Source organism: Gobius niger (assembly GCF_951799975.1).
Source record: "Gobius niger genome assembly, chromosome: 21".
NCBI lineage: Eukaryota > Metazoa > Chordata > Actinopteri > Gobiiformes > Gobiidae > Gobius > Gobius niger.
In genome coordinates this window covers 12,256,062-12,275,195 of record NC_136872.1, presented here as the reverse complement: position 1 = coordinate 12,275,195, position 19,134 = coordinate 12,256,062, and the positions used below count along the sequence as shown (strand labels likewise).

General features: G+C 42.2%; 1 protein-coding gene across 1 annotated transcript in view; it reads right to left on the bottom strand.

Moving 5' to 3' along the window:
- LOC306980865 (glucosidase 2 subunit beta-like) overlaps positions 1 to 19,134 on the bottom strand; it is a 167,944-nt gene that overhangs the window by 141,544 nt on the left and 7,266 nt on the right. The window contains exons 6-8 of the mRNA XM_079580398.1: positions 14,526 to 14,655; positions 7,136 to 7,202; positions 1,199 to 1,277 (exon numbers count right to left, since the gene is read on the bottom strand). Of these exons, the coding sequence (XP_079436524.1) occupies positions 1,199 to 1,277; positions 7,136 to 7,202; positions 14,526 to 14,655 (276 nt within the window). The remainder of the gene's footprint in view (positions 1 to 1,198; positions 1,278 to 7,135; positions 7,203 to 14,525; positions 14,656 to 19,134) is intronic.

Sequence of the window (19,134 nt, the reverse complement as noted above, 5' to 3'; positions counted from 1 at the left end):
ATGTGCATGTGCGTGTGCGTGTGCGTGTGTGTGTGTGTGTGCATATGAATCGCCATTTTTAGCATGACAACAATGGGGCTCTAGCCATTTTGTTTACAGCTACCGATTTTGATATGTGCTGCTGTGGGATGAGACGGGCTTAGCGTAAAAACGACAGCGGTGCCTTCACACATTGTAGCTGGAGGGGAGGAAAAGTGTTCTTCCTGCGCGGAATTTAAATGAATGTAGAAGGGACCTTGTTGAACAGCCGGAGAAAATGTGCAGCACATAAAACAATGGCAGAGTAACATCTGAAAACAGTTTAGTGTTTGGGGAAAAGGAAAATGGGGGAAAAGGTTCACTGTCGGATAACAATGTTTACCAATGTGTTGTATAAATATTTGAATGGAAATAGGAATACATTTATTCCACTATATTAGACACAGTTGGTCTATTTCATCAATTGTGATAATGGTAATGTAAAAGCATACACTTCAATGAGTAAATGCTAGAGCTATGGCTATGGTGATGGCACTGGCATAGTTCAAGTAGGGCTGGGTACTGTTCAACTTTTTTTGATACTGGTACTTAAACAATACTTGGTTTACGATACCGATACCTAACAATAATGTGAATTTATTCCATAAAAGCTATTTCTTTTCAATTTGTATCATTTATTTAAGCTGAAACAACAAAGTCATATTCTTTAATGCTATCCCTGGACCAATAGCATCAAAACCTGGTCTCTAAAGATTACATTTTTTCTGTACCTGCTTTCGATACTAAACCTCGTACCTAAACTTTTATCGTTTAGCAGTACCCAACCCTAATTCCAAGAGGACAATGCCAGGATTCATCCAGCTCACATTGTGAAAGAGTGGTTCAGAGAGTATGAGACATCATTTTCATACATAGATTGGCCACGATGAGTCCACGTTGAGAATTGTTGGGATGTGTTGGAGAAGGCTTTACACAGTGGTCACACTCCCCCATCATATAAGATGATATAAGTTATAAGATCTCGGTGAAACATTAACACTGGATCTTTTGACATTGCAGAAGCTTATCGCAACAATGCAATAGCGAATGTGAGCTGGAATCAAAGCTAAAGTCGGTCCAACCAAATGCGTGTGAAAGAAGTTTGTGGCACCTTTTCTTTGGATCAGGCAGTGCATGTGTAATCAGATTTGTTTTTCAAACTTGTTCAAAAGAAACTTACCATGGCTTCATCTTGTGTGAGAACTTTTTTCTCATCTTCAATGAATGTCACTTTGGACTGGATTTCTTCAACAGAAAGGCTGAAAAGGAGATCATGTATTATAATTAATTCACTGATATGCATAATAATAATGGTCGTACAGGTTTCCAAAGAAGTCAAAATGGCTCATAATAAGGCTGCAGTTCATGTACACTGACGGTTTCAGCTTCAGTGTCATGGGTTCGAGCCTCAGTGCCGACATATTGGCTCTTCACCTCTCTGCTGTTCTATCCATGAAATAGTCATAAGTATATTGTAATAGACTAATTTCTTACTTTTTAATGTAATCCAGAGAATATAGTCTAAACAAATCTAGTCCAGTCGAAATAAATGGCCAACAATCTGTGTGGAAAAAAGATGCTTTCACATTTCTCTGCACAGACGAGGCAGATAATTTGCTCTGATGACCCGAGAAGGCGCAAGTACAAGGTTAGCGAATGTGCGACACAGCTAACCGATTACATTTCTCCATCTTGACGCAATGACTATCTTCACAATACCCCTGAGAGCGCAATCACAAACACGGGCTCTTATCGAACACCACTTAGATCTCGCCTCTGTCCATTCTTCTCCGCTGCTGTCTTTTTTTTTCCTCAAGTGTTCCCCACCTAAACCAACAGCACTGAGCTAAGATAATGACTGCGTCGTCTGGATCAATCCCCAGAGTCCATCAGAAGCGGAAGTGCAAGCAAACATACAAAGCAACACGCTTGTTTCGCTCCAAGGATCAATGCTCGGTGTAAGTGCTGCGGGGGAACAATGGCTCCCACTATTGTCTGGCTGAGCTGGAAAGACAAAATATCTAATGTACAGAAAGTAGCAAGCATCACGTATAGGCTGCAGTGCGAGGGAGACAGTAATACAGGACAGGGCGGCTCACACTCGCAGATGAATCCTGATGGAAGGAAAGGGGATAAAAAGCACAACCTGTTCAGGGGCCTTTGGGAGCCTCCATCATGGTTCATTTCCTGAAGCAGTTGGTACACTCTATTTATAGGGCAGCATACTGGTACCAGTTAATCCTGCAGTGGGCTGCCAAATGACTGCCAGCTGGCACACTGGCTCGCTCCGAATGAGCGTGTGCTGCGCGGGAAGGTTGTGGCTGAAATAATGGTGAAAGAGTCCACATCACTTTAATGACCATAGTTGGTATTTTCCATCACCTCCATTCTCAACCTGGCCCTATGACAGGAAATGGGGATTTACAAACGTTTCTCGGTTATGTCGAGTGTCATCCATGTTTATTGGGTTTCTTCCCGTCATTTTTAGTCAATATGACAATTTCCGTTACAATAAGGCAATCATCCAAAGTAAATCTAAAAATGAGTCTTTGGTCTCACTCTAAAACAGCAAAAACACAGACTGAATATGTATGTGTAAATGCAATTACTAGAATAATCAGCAGCATGTCAAATTCTGGCTTTACTTTAGTATTCAACCATGTGTCTAAGTCAGGAGGATTCAAAAACTTTTAAGAAAAGAAAAAAAACTCATCAGGCAATTACTGGTGACTAAATGAGCATCAAAATGAGATTAGTTCACAGTATAAATGAGAGAACAATTATCTGGAATCTGCATTAAAGATAATTAGCAATTCCAATAGAGTGGATTAAGAACCGGGTAGTGTTTTGCTGTGAGTCATTACAGACAAAGCGGAGAGCTTTTTGGTGCAAGAGAAAGAGTTGGGCGCATGCTAATCCCCACCGAAGTCAGCAGACTGCCAGGCAATGCGCACGCATCAGGTGTAGCGGCGACTTTATCATAATGCCAAGTAAATCAAGCTTGACGGAGAGACGTGTGCGAAGAGAAAATATGGTGATGTTGCATACAAAACCACTACGTCTTGCTTTATTCAAATGGCCATCGATACATGTCCAGCTTTCGAGATAGCCAGCTCACCGAATCCCGTTGACTGATGGGCTGAAACAATGGCCCGCATAGAAATAAGCAGCACTTGCAGATATTTCAGCTTAGTAATGTGTTTGTTTAAGCGCGCCGGCCCGCAGAGAGACTTACCGTTAAGGCGTGGAGGAGTGAATGGATGGGGCCGGGGAGGGGGACTGGGCTGAATAATAGTACATATCTAGACGTGGGAATGCATAAATGGGCAGACAGCGTTCCCCCGGAAATATTGCTGCTCAGGCACTTTGGCGATGAGGCAGCCATATGTTTTAAACAGGGCATTTGGTTTACCATGCCCGAGTCTGATCGCTTTTTCCTTATGGGAAGAAACTGCTCAGTTTTGCAATGAAAACACAAAATAAGAATGGTGCCAAAAGAAAGTACTTACAGTCATTCAAAAAACACAACTGGATTTACATTTAGAAAGATGCCAATGTTTCACCACGCATCTAAGGAGCTTCCTCACGGCAGATTTTAGTGACCGACAAGCCCTCCTGATAAACCATCTTTTCCAGACTATGAGTCACACTTTTTTCATAGTTTGGCTTGGGGTGCGACTTATACTCAAGTGCGACTTACATATCAAAACATAGAATTTCACATGTTTGCTATTTTCCCACTGACAACTGCTAGAGGGCGCTCTAGGCTTGTGTACCAGTATCTGCTACCCCGTACCACTGAGAAAAAAAAAAAAAAAACAGTAAGCAGAAAGAAAGTTTGGACTTAGCAAGAAACTTGTGAGGGACTGGCGAAAAGCGGTAATCGCGGGCTAAAAGCTAAATGGCCACAGCCAGGAACGAGTTCGCAAATGAGAGCTTGAACAAAGTAATGCCGGGACAGGTTTGTAAACGGTGCAGTTACGCCTCCATGCCCAGGTAGTTGCCAATGGTGCAACTTATGTTTTTTTCCTTCTTCAATATGCATTTTTTGGCTGGTGCGACTTATACTTCGGAGCAACTTATAGTCCTGAAAATACGGTAAATGTGAGCATGGGTGAAATTCAAGTCCATCACTGGGTTTCAGTCCATATCTCGGTATGATACAAATACGTTTCAAATACTTTACTATGACACCAACAAGTTTCTATAAAACTGGCCATATATTTGACAATAATAATTACAATAATAAGGCAAAATTTATTTGGGTGACCGCTGGGAGGCTTTTTGACTTGTCGACAAGGCAGACAAGTATATTTAAGAAAGTACAGCACAAGTGGTCGAATTTGAACCAGCAGACGTGGTAGGAGAGGGGTGACGACGACGAGTGACAGTGATTGGCTATTTGACAATGCAAACAAAGCCATGGATGATTTGATAAAAGTTGGCTGAAGAAGAATAAACGGCAGAAATAGTTTGGCGAGAAAGAGAGATGTGTGCAGTGAGCTCAAACTGATGAGATGTCACTGCTTCTGAAGTTAGGTGGAACTAATGTTTTTTCTCCAGACATATTGATGCGAGCCAGATACTCATAAAACAGCCATTTATCTTGTACAGCACGAGCACAAGACAACAACTTACAAACAAATATTCTCTTAATCCCCTCTTATGGGCGCCTTTTCCCTCTCCCTCGTCTAAAATATGGGTGAATTTTGTTTATTTGTAGCTCCCATCAATTGAAGTAATTGAAAGAATCTCGTATATTGTTGCTCTGTGTTCATGCTGCTGCGCAAATATTGACTATTAACTGGGCTCAGTATGCAAACAAAGGCTGTGTGTCTTTTGGGTATATTCTACTTTGTACAAAACCAAAACAAAATCACACAAAATTGCAACATGATAATAAATCCAATTTGTTTACAAAAAGAAATTTGCATATATGCTGGAATGTATTAGCATAATATAGGGAAAAAAAGAAATGGAGAACAATGGGATAACAAAGAACTTCACTTCAAATGCACCGACTCCAAAGCAGATGGGCAATTCTTAGGTAAATGCTTTTCACCATGAGCTCTCAGTGTTCCAGGAATTTTCAATAGAAGCAAAGATTTTCAGTCTCTACAACTGGACTGTTTCAATTTCAACATTATGAAATTGTGTTATTCTAATATCTTGGTGGCAAAATGTGTCCATTTTTTTTTTTTTTGCAAGATTATTATGTGGCTTGTGTGGAATGGGCATGCACCAGCTTGTGCTCTTCCTGGCCCTGGTTTAACTATAGCCAGAAGTGGAAGACAATGATGGATGGCGAGGGGATGGACCCAGTGGCAGTGGAGAGCCGGATTAACAAAGCCCGTGGCCTTTTTTTTGGAAGAACATCCTCTGTTGGGCGCGCTTGGTTATGGAGCTCATGTTCATGTCCTACTTAGTGCTTGTAGAGGTGGTTTCAATGACATTACAGCAGCGCCAGAGATATGAGCCGCTTGGATTGGGACAGTGGACTAGCTTAGGGCCTGCGGAGTCATGTGGAGATGGGGGTTTTTTGAGCTAAGACAGAAGAAAAGGCAAGCGTTCTGCCCTGTGGTGATCCCATGCTGATGGTTAGTCGAGGTGTGCTTTCTCAGCCTTACACTCCTGCCTGTCTATCAGAAAGCTAGTGGTCCAAGGACAGAGTATCTCGACCGGTCAGCTGGGGGAGCCTGGTGTGGAAGAGCTTTAGTGATGTTATACAACGAGTAAGAGCAAAGATCCAAAAGTTTGTCTTTAGGGGAGAATATGTTGACTTCTGAACTACTTTAACAGTAGTTATGTATACATTTCAGACACTACTGTAGATAGCAAGTTAAACGCACTTAGAAAGACATCTGGAAAAACATTGTTCTAATCTCACAATAGTATGATGGTATGGGCATGAGGGTATGAGCTTTTAACCGAAAGAAAAAAGCGGAGAGCGCGTCTTTGGAACATACACTTTTTCGCAGGTGCTCTTCCAGGATCTAGGTACAACAATTAATATTTAGAAGAAGAAGGCGATCCGAGGCACTCTGACTTAAATAAAAACCCTTGATTGTAACAGGGACAGAAGTGATTTTTATTTAAGTCAGAGTGCCTCGGATCGCCTTCTCCTTTTACCCGTAATGTTGTCAAAAACAGACCAGAAGAACCCGTTTTGAGCAGGTTTGCACTTCAATTATGTTTATCATGGCACCATAGATTCGAGAGCATACCCTTAGCTTAATATGGTTACTTGTATTTGTTTTTATCAAAGTTAATTCCCTGCTGCTAGTAAAGGCCACTTCAAGCAACATAACATATCATTGCTATAGTGCGGATCTAGTCAGAAAACTTCTTACGACTGAAGTCATTACTTTTCTCCAAAAAGACACTATGGTTATGGTTTATTGACATTGATTGTCAGTAGTATCATTTCTTTTGTGGTTCCCACTTGCTAATTTTATTCTTATCCACTCTATATAGGAGTCACTTTGTCTTAAAGCAGAACTAAATAACTCATGCACCTAGAGGCCATGAGCGCCACTGCAGGTGCCATAGCATGTTGCGGTTTTTTACTCATGAATTGTCCATGAGAGTAAATACTACGCTGACAGAAAAGACAAAGGGAGAGAGGGATATGTACATCCAATTACACAATGGAGAACATTTTTTTCACCCAAACTTGGCTGTAAATACTGTTTAAGTGGTGCTAACCCGCAGTTAGCTTTGCTCGTTAGCCTGTTAGCTTCTTCGTGATTCTATGAGTGTGTATTGGGGCCTCTGACCCATAGGCAGCGAAGTTGCAATTGTGGTTTTCTGGCCAGAGACACCAGGGGGAGATGAAAGACCCCCCAATCATCCCATTAACACTTGTATAACCCCAAGAGGGACTACAAAGAGGATTTATTAAGCTAAACAAGTTACTTAGCACTGTTTTAACAACTATATTGCAATGGTCTTGTCAAAGGTTAAATGAGTCACACTGTATGTATATCTTCTTCAATACTTCAGTCACACATTTGTTTGGTCAAGACCCCCATTCCAGAAACACTGAATTTGAAAAGGCATATGTGCTTTCTCATTTGAGTTGAATTCAAAGGATGCAGAAAAAAAAATCGATATTTACCTGCCATCCTTATTGCTGTCCAAAAGGTTGAAAACACCAACTGCAGAGCTGTTGTATCGAGCGTAACCTAAAAGACAAAACCATGCGTAGGTTAGCGCTAAACGACTGTTGACAACATGAACGTGAGGCTTGATAAAAACATGATTAGCTGAATCTCTTGCTATCACACATCTCCACTATGAACCTAATGCCCGTTGACGAAAGAAGGATTTTTTTAAAATGCGGGAAGGAGGATGGAGAGTCTTTGGCAATCAGGCAATGAGTCAGTCACGCAGCGCAGGAACATTTGGTTTTCACTGTATGGAGAGAGGAAAAAAACTCTTGTCAGAGTCCAGAATGTAATCAGGCGGCTTTGTGCTGCGGCGGCTGCTATGACAGTGATTTCCCTCTTCACCACAATTCAGATGAAAAGACGACATGCTCAAACTTCCACGCCGAGCATGTGACCCCGACCGCTCCGTTGTGTGTGAAGTGTAAGGGGAGAGGAAGTTCTCGTATGCATCTCCCGCATCATCACGAGTGGAGCAAAAAGGGGCAAAGTGATTGGCCTCTGAGTCGGGGCGCGAAGCACTTTACATAACGCCTAATTGCGCATCCGCTGCAATTACCTCCCCACGCTAATTACAGAAAAGCTAATTGTGAAATTAGCATTTTTTTCAACAGTGTACAGTAGAACATCGTGGTTGAGTGGGGGTTTAAAAGAGAGCTTATGAATTGCCGTGTAAAACGAATCCACTTCGTTTAAGACGACCTCGACGTGGCTTCTGCGCCAGATCCCTCACTCTCTAGTTATTGACTCAACCAAGCACCTATTTCTCTGCAATAAACGCAACATCTGTCAAATTAGGCGCCCTGTTCCTTTATTCGAAGCACTCGCAATTCCCTACCCAGCGCTTGACATTCTCAACCCGTTCGCCAGTCGCCCAAACGAGTGCACAAAAGCACAGAAGAGAAATGGCCGCAAAACCTCCCCCTTCTTTTGCTGCAAGAGCTGTGGCTATGAAAAACAAGGGTGCGGACGATGGATGGAGAGAAGCAGCGGCGTGAAGGTATAAGAACTGGGAGGGAGAGGTTGAATCTTTAGGCCGGTGGCACATATAGGGGGCTATGTTTACTAATGGACACCATCACTCATCCTCCCATGTTGCCGCGGCGATAGCACAGCGCACTCATAAAAAAGCACAGAGGCACAAAAGAGGGGAGAGAAAATGGAAGATATCAGCAGGAGATTGGAGATCTATGCCTTGGCTACAAACCGTGTTATCCAAACAAGAGCTGCCTTTGTTAGCTCGGCACTCCAAGTCTAACAAAAACACACATTCTGCCTGCTTTTATATATCCACAAGCCACACGCAATATTTCCAGGCAGGAAATTACCCCTCTCTGTGAGCTGAAAAATGTGTTTAGGATGGAAATAGATGAAAAGGCTGCAGGTGTTGCGCTGAACTTTTACTTTTACGAGAAGAGAAAGGCAAAGCGGGAATCGGGGCTTTTAATCTGAACGCTGCATCCTGTGGAATTATTCACATGGTGTTGCATTCAGAGGAACGCCGCGCCCGACTTGAAAATGAATTGTTTTGTAATTTAAATGTGCTTAGGTATTCAACAGCATTCTGACTGCGGTTACCGAGGCTCGCTAAGAAAAAAAAAGAAGAAAAATCCACACACTTTTAGGCTCTACAGTGGCAATGAAAGCAACATCCAAATTAGGATTATCGGAATTGAAACGGCATGGAATGAGCCAGTCATCAAGATGCAATGACTTGTGAGCGGACTGAAAGGAGAAATACTGCAATGTTGTTTTTCGTATGGTTTATGTGGCATGCTTCTTGGAAATTGCTCAAAACTGTCTAAAATGCTGCTAATAACTTTTTTTTTTAGGTAAAAAAAAAAGCAAAAAGTAAGTTGGTTGTGCTAGCCAGTAAAGGTAGTTCACAATTGGATGTAATGCTAGTTCCTAAATCGACATAATTGGTAACTGTGAGGCCAGGGGTTCTCAAACTTTGTTCTCTGGGGCCACATTATCGTTCCTGACTGTGATGGGGGGCCGGGCCGTGTTGGCTATAACATAGAATTGTATGACCCATACCAAAATGCAGCAGGCCTCATTGTGAAGTAGAGATTACTGGCCTGGCACAGTCATCCGCACTACTATATCCACAAGATCAACACTTGAATCCAGGCACATGTTTGTTTAGCTGTAGGGATTTGCAAAACTATTAATCAAGTCTTCACACTTTGTTTCAAGTTGAAATACCACAGGTATTCCATTTATTTTTATTTTCAAATAAAACATCATTGCATAATGTGACCAAAGTAATAACAGCTTACACTTGTATTGCGCTTTACAAGGCTGAGTCACAGTTTCTCAAAGTACAGTAGTCATTATTCATTCACTCCACACTCTGTGGTGGCTAGCTTTATTTACCACGTGGCTATAATGTGTTGTTTATATCCTGATCTCTTATGTCAGCGGCCCTGCTGGACACGTGTGGAATTATTTTTTACTTAATTTACGTTGCCCCCTAGTGGCAGGAATTGGTATCATAAGACATGTCGTAAATAAAGTTCACTTATTTAAAAGGACAGAAAACCTCCCCAGTTACACTTTTATCAGCCTTTTCAAAGTGGAACAAAGTCCTTAACCCATTCCTTTTTTTGCTGTGATTATTTATCCAACTATTAGACAGCACCGGCATTCAAGGTTAAACTGCAAATGCTTGTTGAGGGAGGACCTTCGATTCGAACAGGATAAAAACTTGTGAGGACAGATTGATGAAAGTACAAAAGAACACGGTGTAACCCTTCTGTCCTTAGACTCACCGAGGGTTAGTTTGGACTCAGGCAACATGGAGGACCATGACACAGCTCACCGAAGACTCCACAAGTGATTCTCAGTTGAAAATGTGGGGGTGTAGAGTTCACACAGTGCACATTCTAAACACGTTAAGAAGAATTAGCACTTGAGAGAAGAAGAATATGAACTGCCGAGCTAATACATGACTCACATGTTTGTAGCGGTCTAAAGCACCTTACCCTTGAGTATTCATTTCCTTTGCTCCCAAGCACAAATGTTGGTAAAAAATAACAGTGTTCCTTTCCACAGAAGTAAGTATTCAAGCGTGATCATTTGGACTAAAATGTCAAATCCGGATTGTGTGTGCAAGCAGTTTGTGGTACAACTGCCATCTTGATGCATTTCACTTATGCCTAAACGCACTCCCTATTGCACAACTCGCCTCACTGGGGGGCGGACGGCGGCAAGAAATCAGGTCAACCGCTGAATTAGAGAATGAACTTCAGGAAATCCCCGCAAACTGCCCATGAACTCAAAAGCCCAATTGGCTTTGCATCCGGGGGGGCGGCATCCTCAAGAAGAAAAAAAACAGCAGCGTCTCGATGTGACGCGATCGCATCCGATTCATTCGCAGCAAGAACCGCGACATGAACTCAAATCTTATGCCGTTATGGGAGTTTTTTTTTTTTTTTTTTTTTAATCCTCTGGGGTTTGCCTCACATTTCCGCAGATGTCGGCAAAATGTAAATGAGCGGCAAATAAATGTCTATAGATCACATTAAAATCCTCAGTCATTGAATATACTCATTTTTTTCAAAGCTTTAAGAAGTACAACGGCTTTGATGCTGTCCCTTTAAAAGCTCACAATAAGTGCACGTTAGGCCCCTGAGACCCGCTTTGAGCGACAGCGGCGGTAAAGGCAGAGACTGTTGCGTTCCCCTTTGCCGGCTCAGCTGCTTGTTCCTCCAGCTTTTCATTCTGAGCTTGACGCGAGCTATTGACAAGCCATGAGGGGAAAAAACAAGACAATAATGGAAGGAAATACAGCGGTTGCTATATTTAATTGTGATATGGCTCGATAGTGTCGTCCTCATGGGGTTCCTCTGCAGGAGTTTTATAAGTCAGGATGAAGAGCCTGGTATACAAATGTGTTGTTTACAGGGATCTCGTAAAGTTTTGAAGCTGCAGTAGGCGGAAATTAAAGCAGTGAAATCGAGGGGTGAAAACATTGTGGACTCAATAACTGTGATACGATCTATAGCTGTGGCTAATGCTAATGCTAAAACTTTACACATCAAGACGCAAAAGAGGACAAAAAGCATGAAAGCTAAGGCTACACCTGCAGAGGAGGCCGAGGACCGTCTGAAGCAGCCCACGCACCACAGTTTGAAACACCAAATCTGCCAATCTGACAGACATTTACATTTAAGAAAGGTGCAATTTACACATTGCACACTATTCTTGGCATTTTCCTATCGGCGGTTGAACTCTGAATAAATGATTTCGGATAGCGGATGTCTGTCGTTTTATCTACCCAAACCGTTTGTAGTCTTTTCAAAGCGGATTTTGTTTTAAATTCACATTGTTAGCAAATATAAGAAGAAACACAAGGTGCTAGTGTGTGGGCGGGTTTTAACGGTATGCATACTTGAAAAGCCTTCATTACAAATGTAAAACTTTTACTTTATCATGCTTTGTTGACGCAGACAGAAACACATATTGCCTACCGCGGCTGGTGAAAATGAATCCCAGCGGTTGGTCTTCGATTTGACGCTGGGTTGACAAGAAAATTATATGATGCTAGACATGAAAATAGCAAAGTCTATGTTATATTATTAATGTCTGTGAAGTTTTATGTAACATACTTTGAAGGAGTACAAGTTAGAACACAACTGCAAACAAGTGTAACAGATGAGTGTGAACAAACATGTTAGGGAAATGCCGTCATAAAAAAAAGCTTTGTTGAAGAAATAACAATACTTAGACTACTATATGTGTCTTCTTGTACTTACAAAATGCCTGCTGAGTGTGTAAGCCTCCGTCGCAAACACAGTGGAATAAAAAACATTTGGAACAAGCTAAAAACAAAGGCAGCTTAAGTAGGTAATGTGGCGACATGGTAGTGCAGATATGTAGGGCTCTTCTTTATTGTTGTTTTGTTGTTTTGACGTCGTTTTTTGTCATGTTTTTGTTGCTTTTTCATGTTGTTTTTTTGACGCTTGTTTGTCCGTTTTTCATCTCATTTCTGGAGGCCTTTTTGTTGAAAGTTTTGTCACTTTTTTGTCGCTCTTTTGTGGCTTTTTTGTTACTTTTTCATCACTCTTTAGTAGTGCTTGTTGTCGCTTTATAATTGAGCTATTGTTGCTACCGTTGCTATTCTATTGTTGCTATTCTGGCACCTTATTTTCGTCACTATGTTGACACTTTTTTTACAAGAAGCTTTTTAGATTTGGGTAATGCCAAACTGGAGAAAATGGTTCAGAAATGGTTCAGTTCAGGTGGGGGTTAAGAGGTAAAGTCCAGATTAAAGGTTCATCTTTTCAAACTGGCCTTTAACGCACTGAATTATGACTAGGATGTAAATATTTTGTGCCTTTAAATGGTTTTGAAGCACTTTGGTCTTCCTGGTGTACAAAGCTATTGAAATAAACTGATTGATTTATTAGCAAGTGAAACAAAACAAATACAGGTGTAGATGGATGAAAAAATTACACATATAACATGGTTAAGAACTCCAAAAGATCAGCATAATATAGACTCTATAATGAAGCTCTGTTAGAAAATGGACAGTAACAAAAGGCTATAGGCAATTGTCAGAGAAATGGAACAGGCTGAGATTGCCTTGGCTTTAAGTAATTGAATCCACTCAAGATGTACAACACACATGCCATCACCATTATTAGAAGAGCATAATAAAAGACGGCAGATGGATGGCCGACACGGAGGGACATGCCAACGCGGCGGAAGGAATGAAAACTGATGCTGAGAAGATGAGCAGTAATGGAGCTAAAAGATACGGCCTCATCACTGTAGGGGGCGCTGACGTCTGGCAAAGGTCACGCGGCGCAGCGGGGAGAAAGACGGATGCCCCTCACGCCACATCGCCGTGACCTTTCTCCCGATCAAGGCTGCTAAGTTTGGATCCAAGCCGACGCTAATTACTGAGGATTTAGAGTGTCTATCAAGTGTGTATTGAGCTTAGATATGGGCAAGGGTTGCTGGTGCTGCTGCATTTTCAAGTAAGCGATAAAAATATCATTTGTCTTGCATGTGCATATGCTATTGGAATGGTGTTGTATTTGCATAAAAGACCATAAACAAATGCAGATCACATTCATCTCCATAAAGTCCACAATAAGGCTACTGTGTAGATATTAACAAATGAAACTTCCCATGCTGTAATTGCCAGTAATTCACTAGCCATCAATCACTGCGAGCTAAAATACAGACGTTATGGCTTAGTAGAGTACAAATTGGCTTGCCCTGAAATACAAAAACCAGTCATCTGCCAAAGAAGCTGGGGAAAATGTGGCAGCGAAATGCGAATGGAAAAACGAGTGCAAAAGGGGGCCCTGCTGCTGTGCATAACATCAACTGTATGCGGCCAGATGGCATTAAAACAGATTCATGCCACGAGGATGAGCAAGTGCGAGTCACCCACATCCATTCTTACAAAGATCTTTCCATTTCTCCCCCCCCCCGGCTGCAGCAAAATCCAGTCTGAAAGGGTACCTCATTCGCATACATCATCATATTTTACAGAAACTGAACTTCCTCCTATCCCCATATTGAATGTTTGAGTTGAGGTTAAGTGAAGAAACATTGTTGAATCACAATGCTTGGCAACAAGACAGTTTATTTGCTTTATTCATGCCATTTTAATTGGTAATCTAGTAGCAGTGACAGAGACATCTAGGCATATCAAGGCATTCCCCTCGGTCTATAAATAATTGTATCTCTCCGAAAACCTTCAACACTACTTCTTCAACAGACATTTAAATATACGGATTAATACAGATTGCGCCGCACAATTCCCAAACTCTAGAACCCCATGAGCGATTTGCATACGGGTAATACAGAGCAGTCCATGCATGTCACTTCACTCCCAAAAAGTTGCATATTGCGTGTTTCATTTACTAAATCCTCCCCGACCGCCGTGCAAAAAAAAAAAGTGGATGTGCCTTATCCTGCCGCACAACCTTCTGTACATTCACATTTGAGAGTTTGAACGTCACTTAAATGCCAAAGCGCCGTGTGCGGGGGGCGATAAGGGAATTTTCCTGTGAGTCACAACTTTGAGGCAGGGAGAGGGGAGAGAAGCCTGGAAAATGCCCGTTGTTCAGCGCTGATCAATTTAATTCAATGGCGAAAGCGTGCACGTGTGTGTGTGTAAGTGTGTGTTTAACCCTTCCAGCTGTTTCCGCTGTCGTGCCATTTGTCATACTGTCCTTCTAACCCGCGGTACTGAAGTCAATTTACTTCAACTTCGCGGGAATGAAATGCGAAGTGACCCGCGGTGGATATGGCGGTGACCTAACAGTATGGCCGATCGCGTGAGGGGTTGTTGGACGGAGAATGTCAGGTTAAACTTACCGCTGTCGCCGGTCTGCAGGGCCCTCAGTGTTTGCTCTTTGAGTCGTTCGGCCTCGTTCTTCCTCCTCCTGTGTTCGTCTAATTTAATCTGGAGGTCCCCTGCGACCTGCTGCAGCTCCCGCAACTGCGCCTGGGCACACAAATCACGGGGAAGCGTTTTACGATCCGGGCTGTGCACATGTGGCTCTTTAATACAAAGTCATTGCTGATTACGGTTGACTTGATTGTCCCCTTAATAAAAATCGTCAATGATCCTGGAGGACTGGAGCTCCATTCTCTAGATCAGTGGTTCTCGAACTCGCAAAATATTTGACCTTCCCAGCACCACATCGTAAAACACAGAAAGGTCGCCACAAACATTTGGTTGGACTACCTTTACTGTAGTTTTGATTCCAGCACACATTCACTGTGGTCTTGTTTCAATAAGCTTCTGTAATGTCAAAAAATCCAGTATTCAATTTTCACCAAGATCTTATATTGATGATGGCAGAGTGTGACCACTGCACGAAGCCTTCTCCAGCACTTCCCAAAGCTTCTCAATGGGGTTAAGACTCTGTGGTAGCCAGTGTGTGCTCCCTGATCTGCTTTTTCACAATGTGAGCCCGATGGATCCTGGCATTGCCATCTTGGAATATGCCCGTGCCATCAGGGAAGAAGAAATCCATTGATGGAATAACCTGGTCATTCAGCATGTTCAGGTAGTCGGCTGATCTCATTCTTTGGGCACATAGTGTTGCTGAACATACTGTTAACAGTTAAATCTATGGGGGCACTTGTGTTTGGTCAAGCAGTGTTTCCTAGTAACACTAAGCTTAGATCAAGGTCAAACCAGAAAGAAAACACTTCAGCGGGTTAAAAATATAAACCTTACAGAATCGGGATGTTCACTTGATACCAAAAAGTACAAAACTGTACTTGACTGAACTGCTATACAATGTGCTTGAGATAAAGTGTAGAAAACACTACAGCAGTGTTTCTTTCTTCCATTGCTGAAGCCTTTTACTGCAGGATGAGAATAAAGACCACACGCCTTGTGGACTTTGTTGATTCCTCAAGTCAATAGATCCCTCTTTAGAGCTTGGCGAGCTTGTTACATCTAGAGCAGTCAATGTCACTTGTCACTCACACTGACAAATATTGATAAATTACATGTAATCTCAAGTACAATGTTATCTGCAGCTCCAGGAATGCACATAAAAGAGAACTGGCGCTCTCTCACTCCTTTCAAATCCCCCTCAACATTATTATTATTCCAAATGGCAAACGCATTTAACAAAAAGAAAAGAAGCGCACAATACAATATTTAAATCACGGGGCGCCGCTGTCACAGCAAAAACGACAGCTTTTGACAGTCGACCATAAACTATCATCACTCTCAGTAATAGAGCAATTAATATGAAAGTGCTGCAGCTTCACTGTGTGTGCCTCTGCGGCGTGGAAGTGTGTGCGCGCGTCGATACTGCCATCCCATCCCTCCTGTGAGACTGTGCAGCAGCAGTGATGGATTCTGCCCGCTCCGATAGGGATGGCTACCTTTCTGGGGCACGCCGCTCGCTTAGGCACCTTCAGCGCACTGCGGTGATTTATGGGCTCCATTTTGAGGCGGAACAAGATTGTGTTTATGTCAACTAACTTCTGCCACATCAACACCAGGAACAATAAGTGTTTGTATAAACTGTCTTTGGGTAAGTGATTAGTGCGAGGCAGAAGTTTTTCAAAAATCTGGACGAGGTTAATACTGGGGTTGAAGACATTACCATCCAAGAAACTTCAATGGCAGATCTTGAGATAGTTGTCGTCATGAGCGCCAACGTTTGTGCATGTTTGAAGTTGATGGGGGAAACCACACAGAAAGATTTCTTAAAACCCACATTTCTGAACATACGCCTATTCCTCCCTTCAATAACTTCCGGATAAATAGTAATTTACTTGATTATGTTATTTAACCTCGTAACCCCGACTTAACTAAGTGCATTTTCTTCAGTTCCTCCATCCATCCATCAATCCATTCATCCATCCATCCATCTTTCACTTGTCCGTTGCCGGGTCGTGGGGGCAGCTGTTGGAACTTTGGAACTGCCCATATCACATTGCACCAGCCCCTATGGCTCCTCCTGCAGGTGGTGGGTCCACCGAAGGACGTCCTCACGATTCTAACGAGGCCTGTTGGTCTCTCATAAGGGGCTTCTGAACCGCTTTGTCTGACCCGTCACCTAGGACCTGTTTGCCATGGGAGACCCTACCAGGGGCACGAAGCCCCCGACAACAGAGCTCCCAGGATCATTCGGGCGCTCAAACCCCTCCACCACATTAAGGTGGCGGTTCCAGGGGTTCTTCTCTTCAGCTTTACCCAAATCTAAAAGTTTACAGATCTTCTTCCTCGCATTGTTGCTGTGTTGTCCCCTTTTTAGAAATTTTCTTTTCATTCCTTTTTTTGTGGCTCTTTTGTTGCGTTTTCGGCTCATTTTTATTGCTATTTGGACACTTATTTTTCCCAAGAAGCCCTTTAGATTTGGGCAAGGCCAAACTTGAGAAAATATGCTCGGTTCAGGTTAAGCGGTTTAAGAGGGTTTTTATGCTTTTTTGCAGGTATTTGGTAATAATGTCAAACACATACTTACACATTATTGGTTAGAAAATGCATTGTTGATCTAAAACATCTGAAACAAAATACCCACTAGTTTCACTTTCTGACTTCCACACAATCTCTCTGTGAGCCCCTCCCACTTCTCTTGCCACTGATGAAGATCCAAAGATTATTCAAAGGTGCTAGTGGCTCAAACCCAACTCCAGGTAGTTTTTGATGAGAGAGCAACATTGTAACATCGTAAAAAGCTCTAAAACGTTTGCCCCCTTTAAATTAGCTTGTGTATCTTTAGTTAGAGATAGTCTGTTGTTTCCAATTAAGCAGACTGTGCAGAGTTTAGTTTTAGTTTTAGGTCGATACGGTTAAGAATATTTAATGCAATACCATGCGCTTTCTACTGAAAAGCTCTTCGAGGCACAATCAACAGAAAGATAATGGCAAACCTCCTGAATGGAACGTTTTATTGAATAACAATTTCTTTTCAATTAGCCAGAGAACACCGATATCTGCTCATGCTATCCAGGCCAATGAACTTCTATCCTCAGCGTTCAATGCGAAAATTTGATTTAAAAAGTGTCCCGTTTCTTTTCTCTTGTGTAACCCTTGAACTTGAGAAAGAGTTCACATCGAGAGGTTTTGTTGAGACGAGCCCGTGGGGTACAACCTTGCCATATCAACGGAAACACAGGCAGGGGGAGGGCGCGCTGGGGGCACGGTGACACTTCAGCCCAGATCTGCCAATCAAAAGACACAGACGGCGCATACAAAAGGGAGAAATAGGACCAAGTGCACAATCATCAGCTGGCCTTCAGTCTGTTTCCTATAGTTCGCTCTGACACCCTTCTCACAGAACACCATGAAGCTTTTGAAAAAACAACCAGTGTGTGCATGCAAACTAATTCTACTGCTGAACTAGAGAGATTTAAATATTAGCTTTGAGAATATTTGGCAGGTATTTTAAATTATTTTGACGTTGGATGCCCTTCCTGTCAAACAAAACAAAGCAAATAAAGTGAAGAGAAATAAAATAACTTGTGCAAAGATGACGCACTTTTGCTTTTTGCCCAAATAGTAGGTAGTGATTTTTAAGAAATTTGAAGTATTTGGTTTTTCTGTTACATAGTAGAAATATATTCAGGATTAAGGCAAAATACCATACACCAAAATATACTGTATAGCCAGTAGTCTTCAGTTTAAAACCTGCTAACCCTGTAGTTTACACGGTCACAAACAACTTCTGAAAAGCATTAGATCTATCATTTCACCGATTTTAGAGCAATCACGATGATAAAAATACACGTGTACCGCAGCATAGCTAGAGAACAAACCAGTGGTTGCTCTTTCTGTTTACTACCGGTTAGCTCCAGAGCTAAAGCTAAAGCTACTACCCTATTTTCTGGACTATAAGTCACTCCGGAGTACAAGTCGCACCAGCCTTGGCAACTACCTGGGCATGGAGGCGTAACTGCACCGCTGACAAGCCTCTCCTGGCAGCACGTTGTTCAAGCTCTCATTTATGAACTCGTCCCTCTAGCTGTGGCCATCCAGCTTTTAGCCCACATGTAGCTTTATTGTTATATTCATTGCAGCAAGAGTAACCTTCGCTTTACGCCAGTTTCTCGCTCACTCCAAACTTTACCGTAAGTAAGTGCTTTATTTGTCATTGTACAATCGTACAGAAGTAGCAGATACCGGTACACAAGCCTGGAGTGCCCTTTAGCTGCGGTCAGTGTGAAAATAACAAATGTGTCATTATATATTTTTATATATAAGTCGCACCTGAGTATAAGTCGCACCCCCAGCTAAGCTATGAAAAAAGTGTGACTAATAGTCTGGAAAATATGGTAATAAATTTGTGAATAGCAGGCCATAATTCAGTTTTCACTCAAATGTTTATGCTCCTGGACAAAATTTAAATGTGCACAGTGAGTGAGTCAAGATTTAAAACACACAAATTAAAAACCTAATCATCACTTTATTTTTCAAATTTCAGCGAACACAGCTTGTAGGCAAATGTCTAGT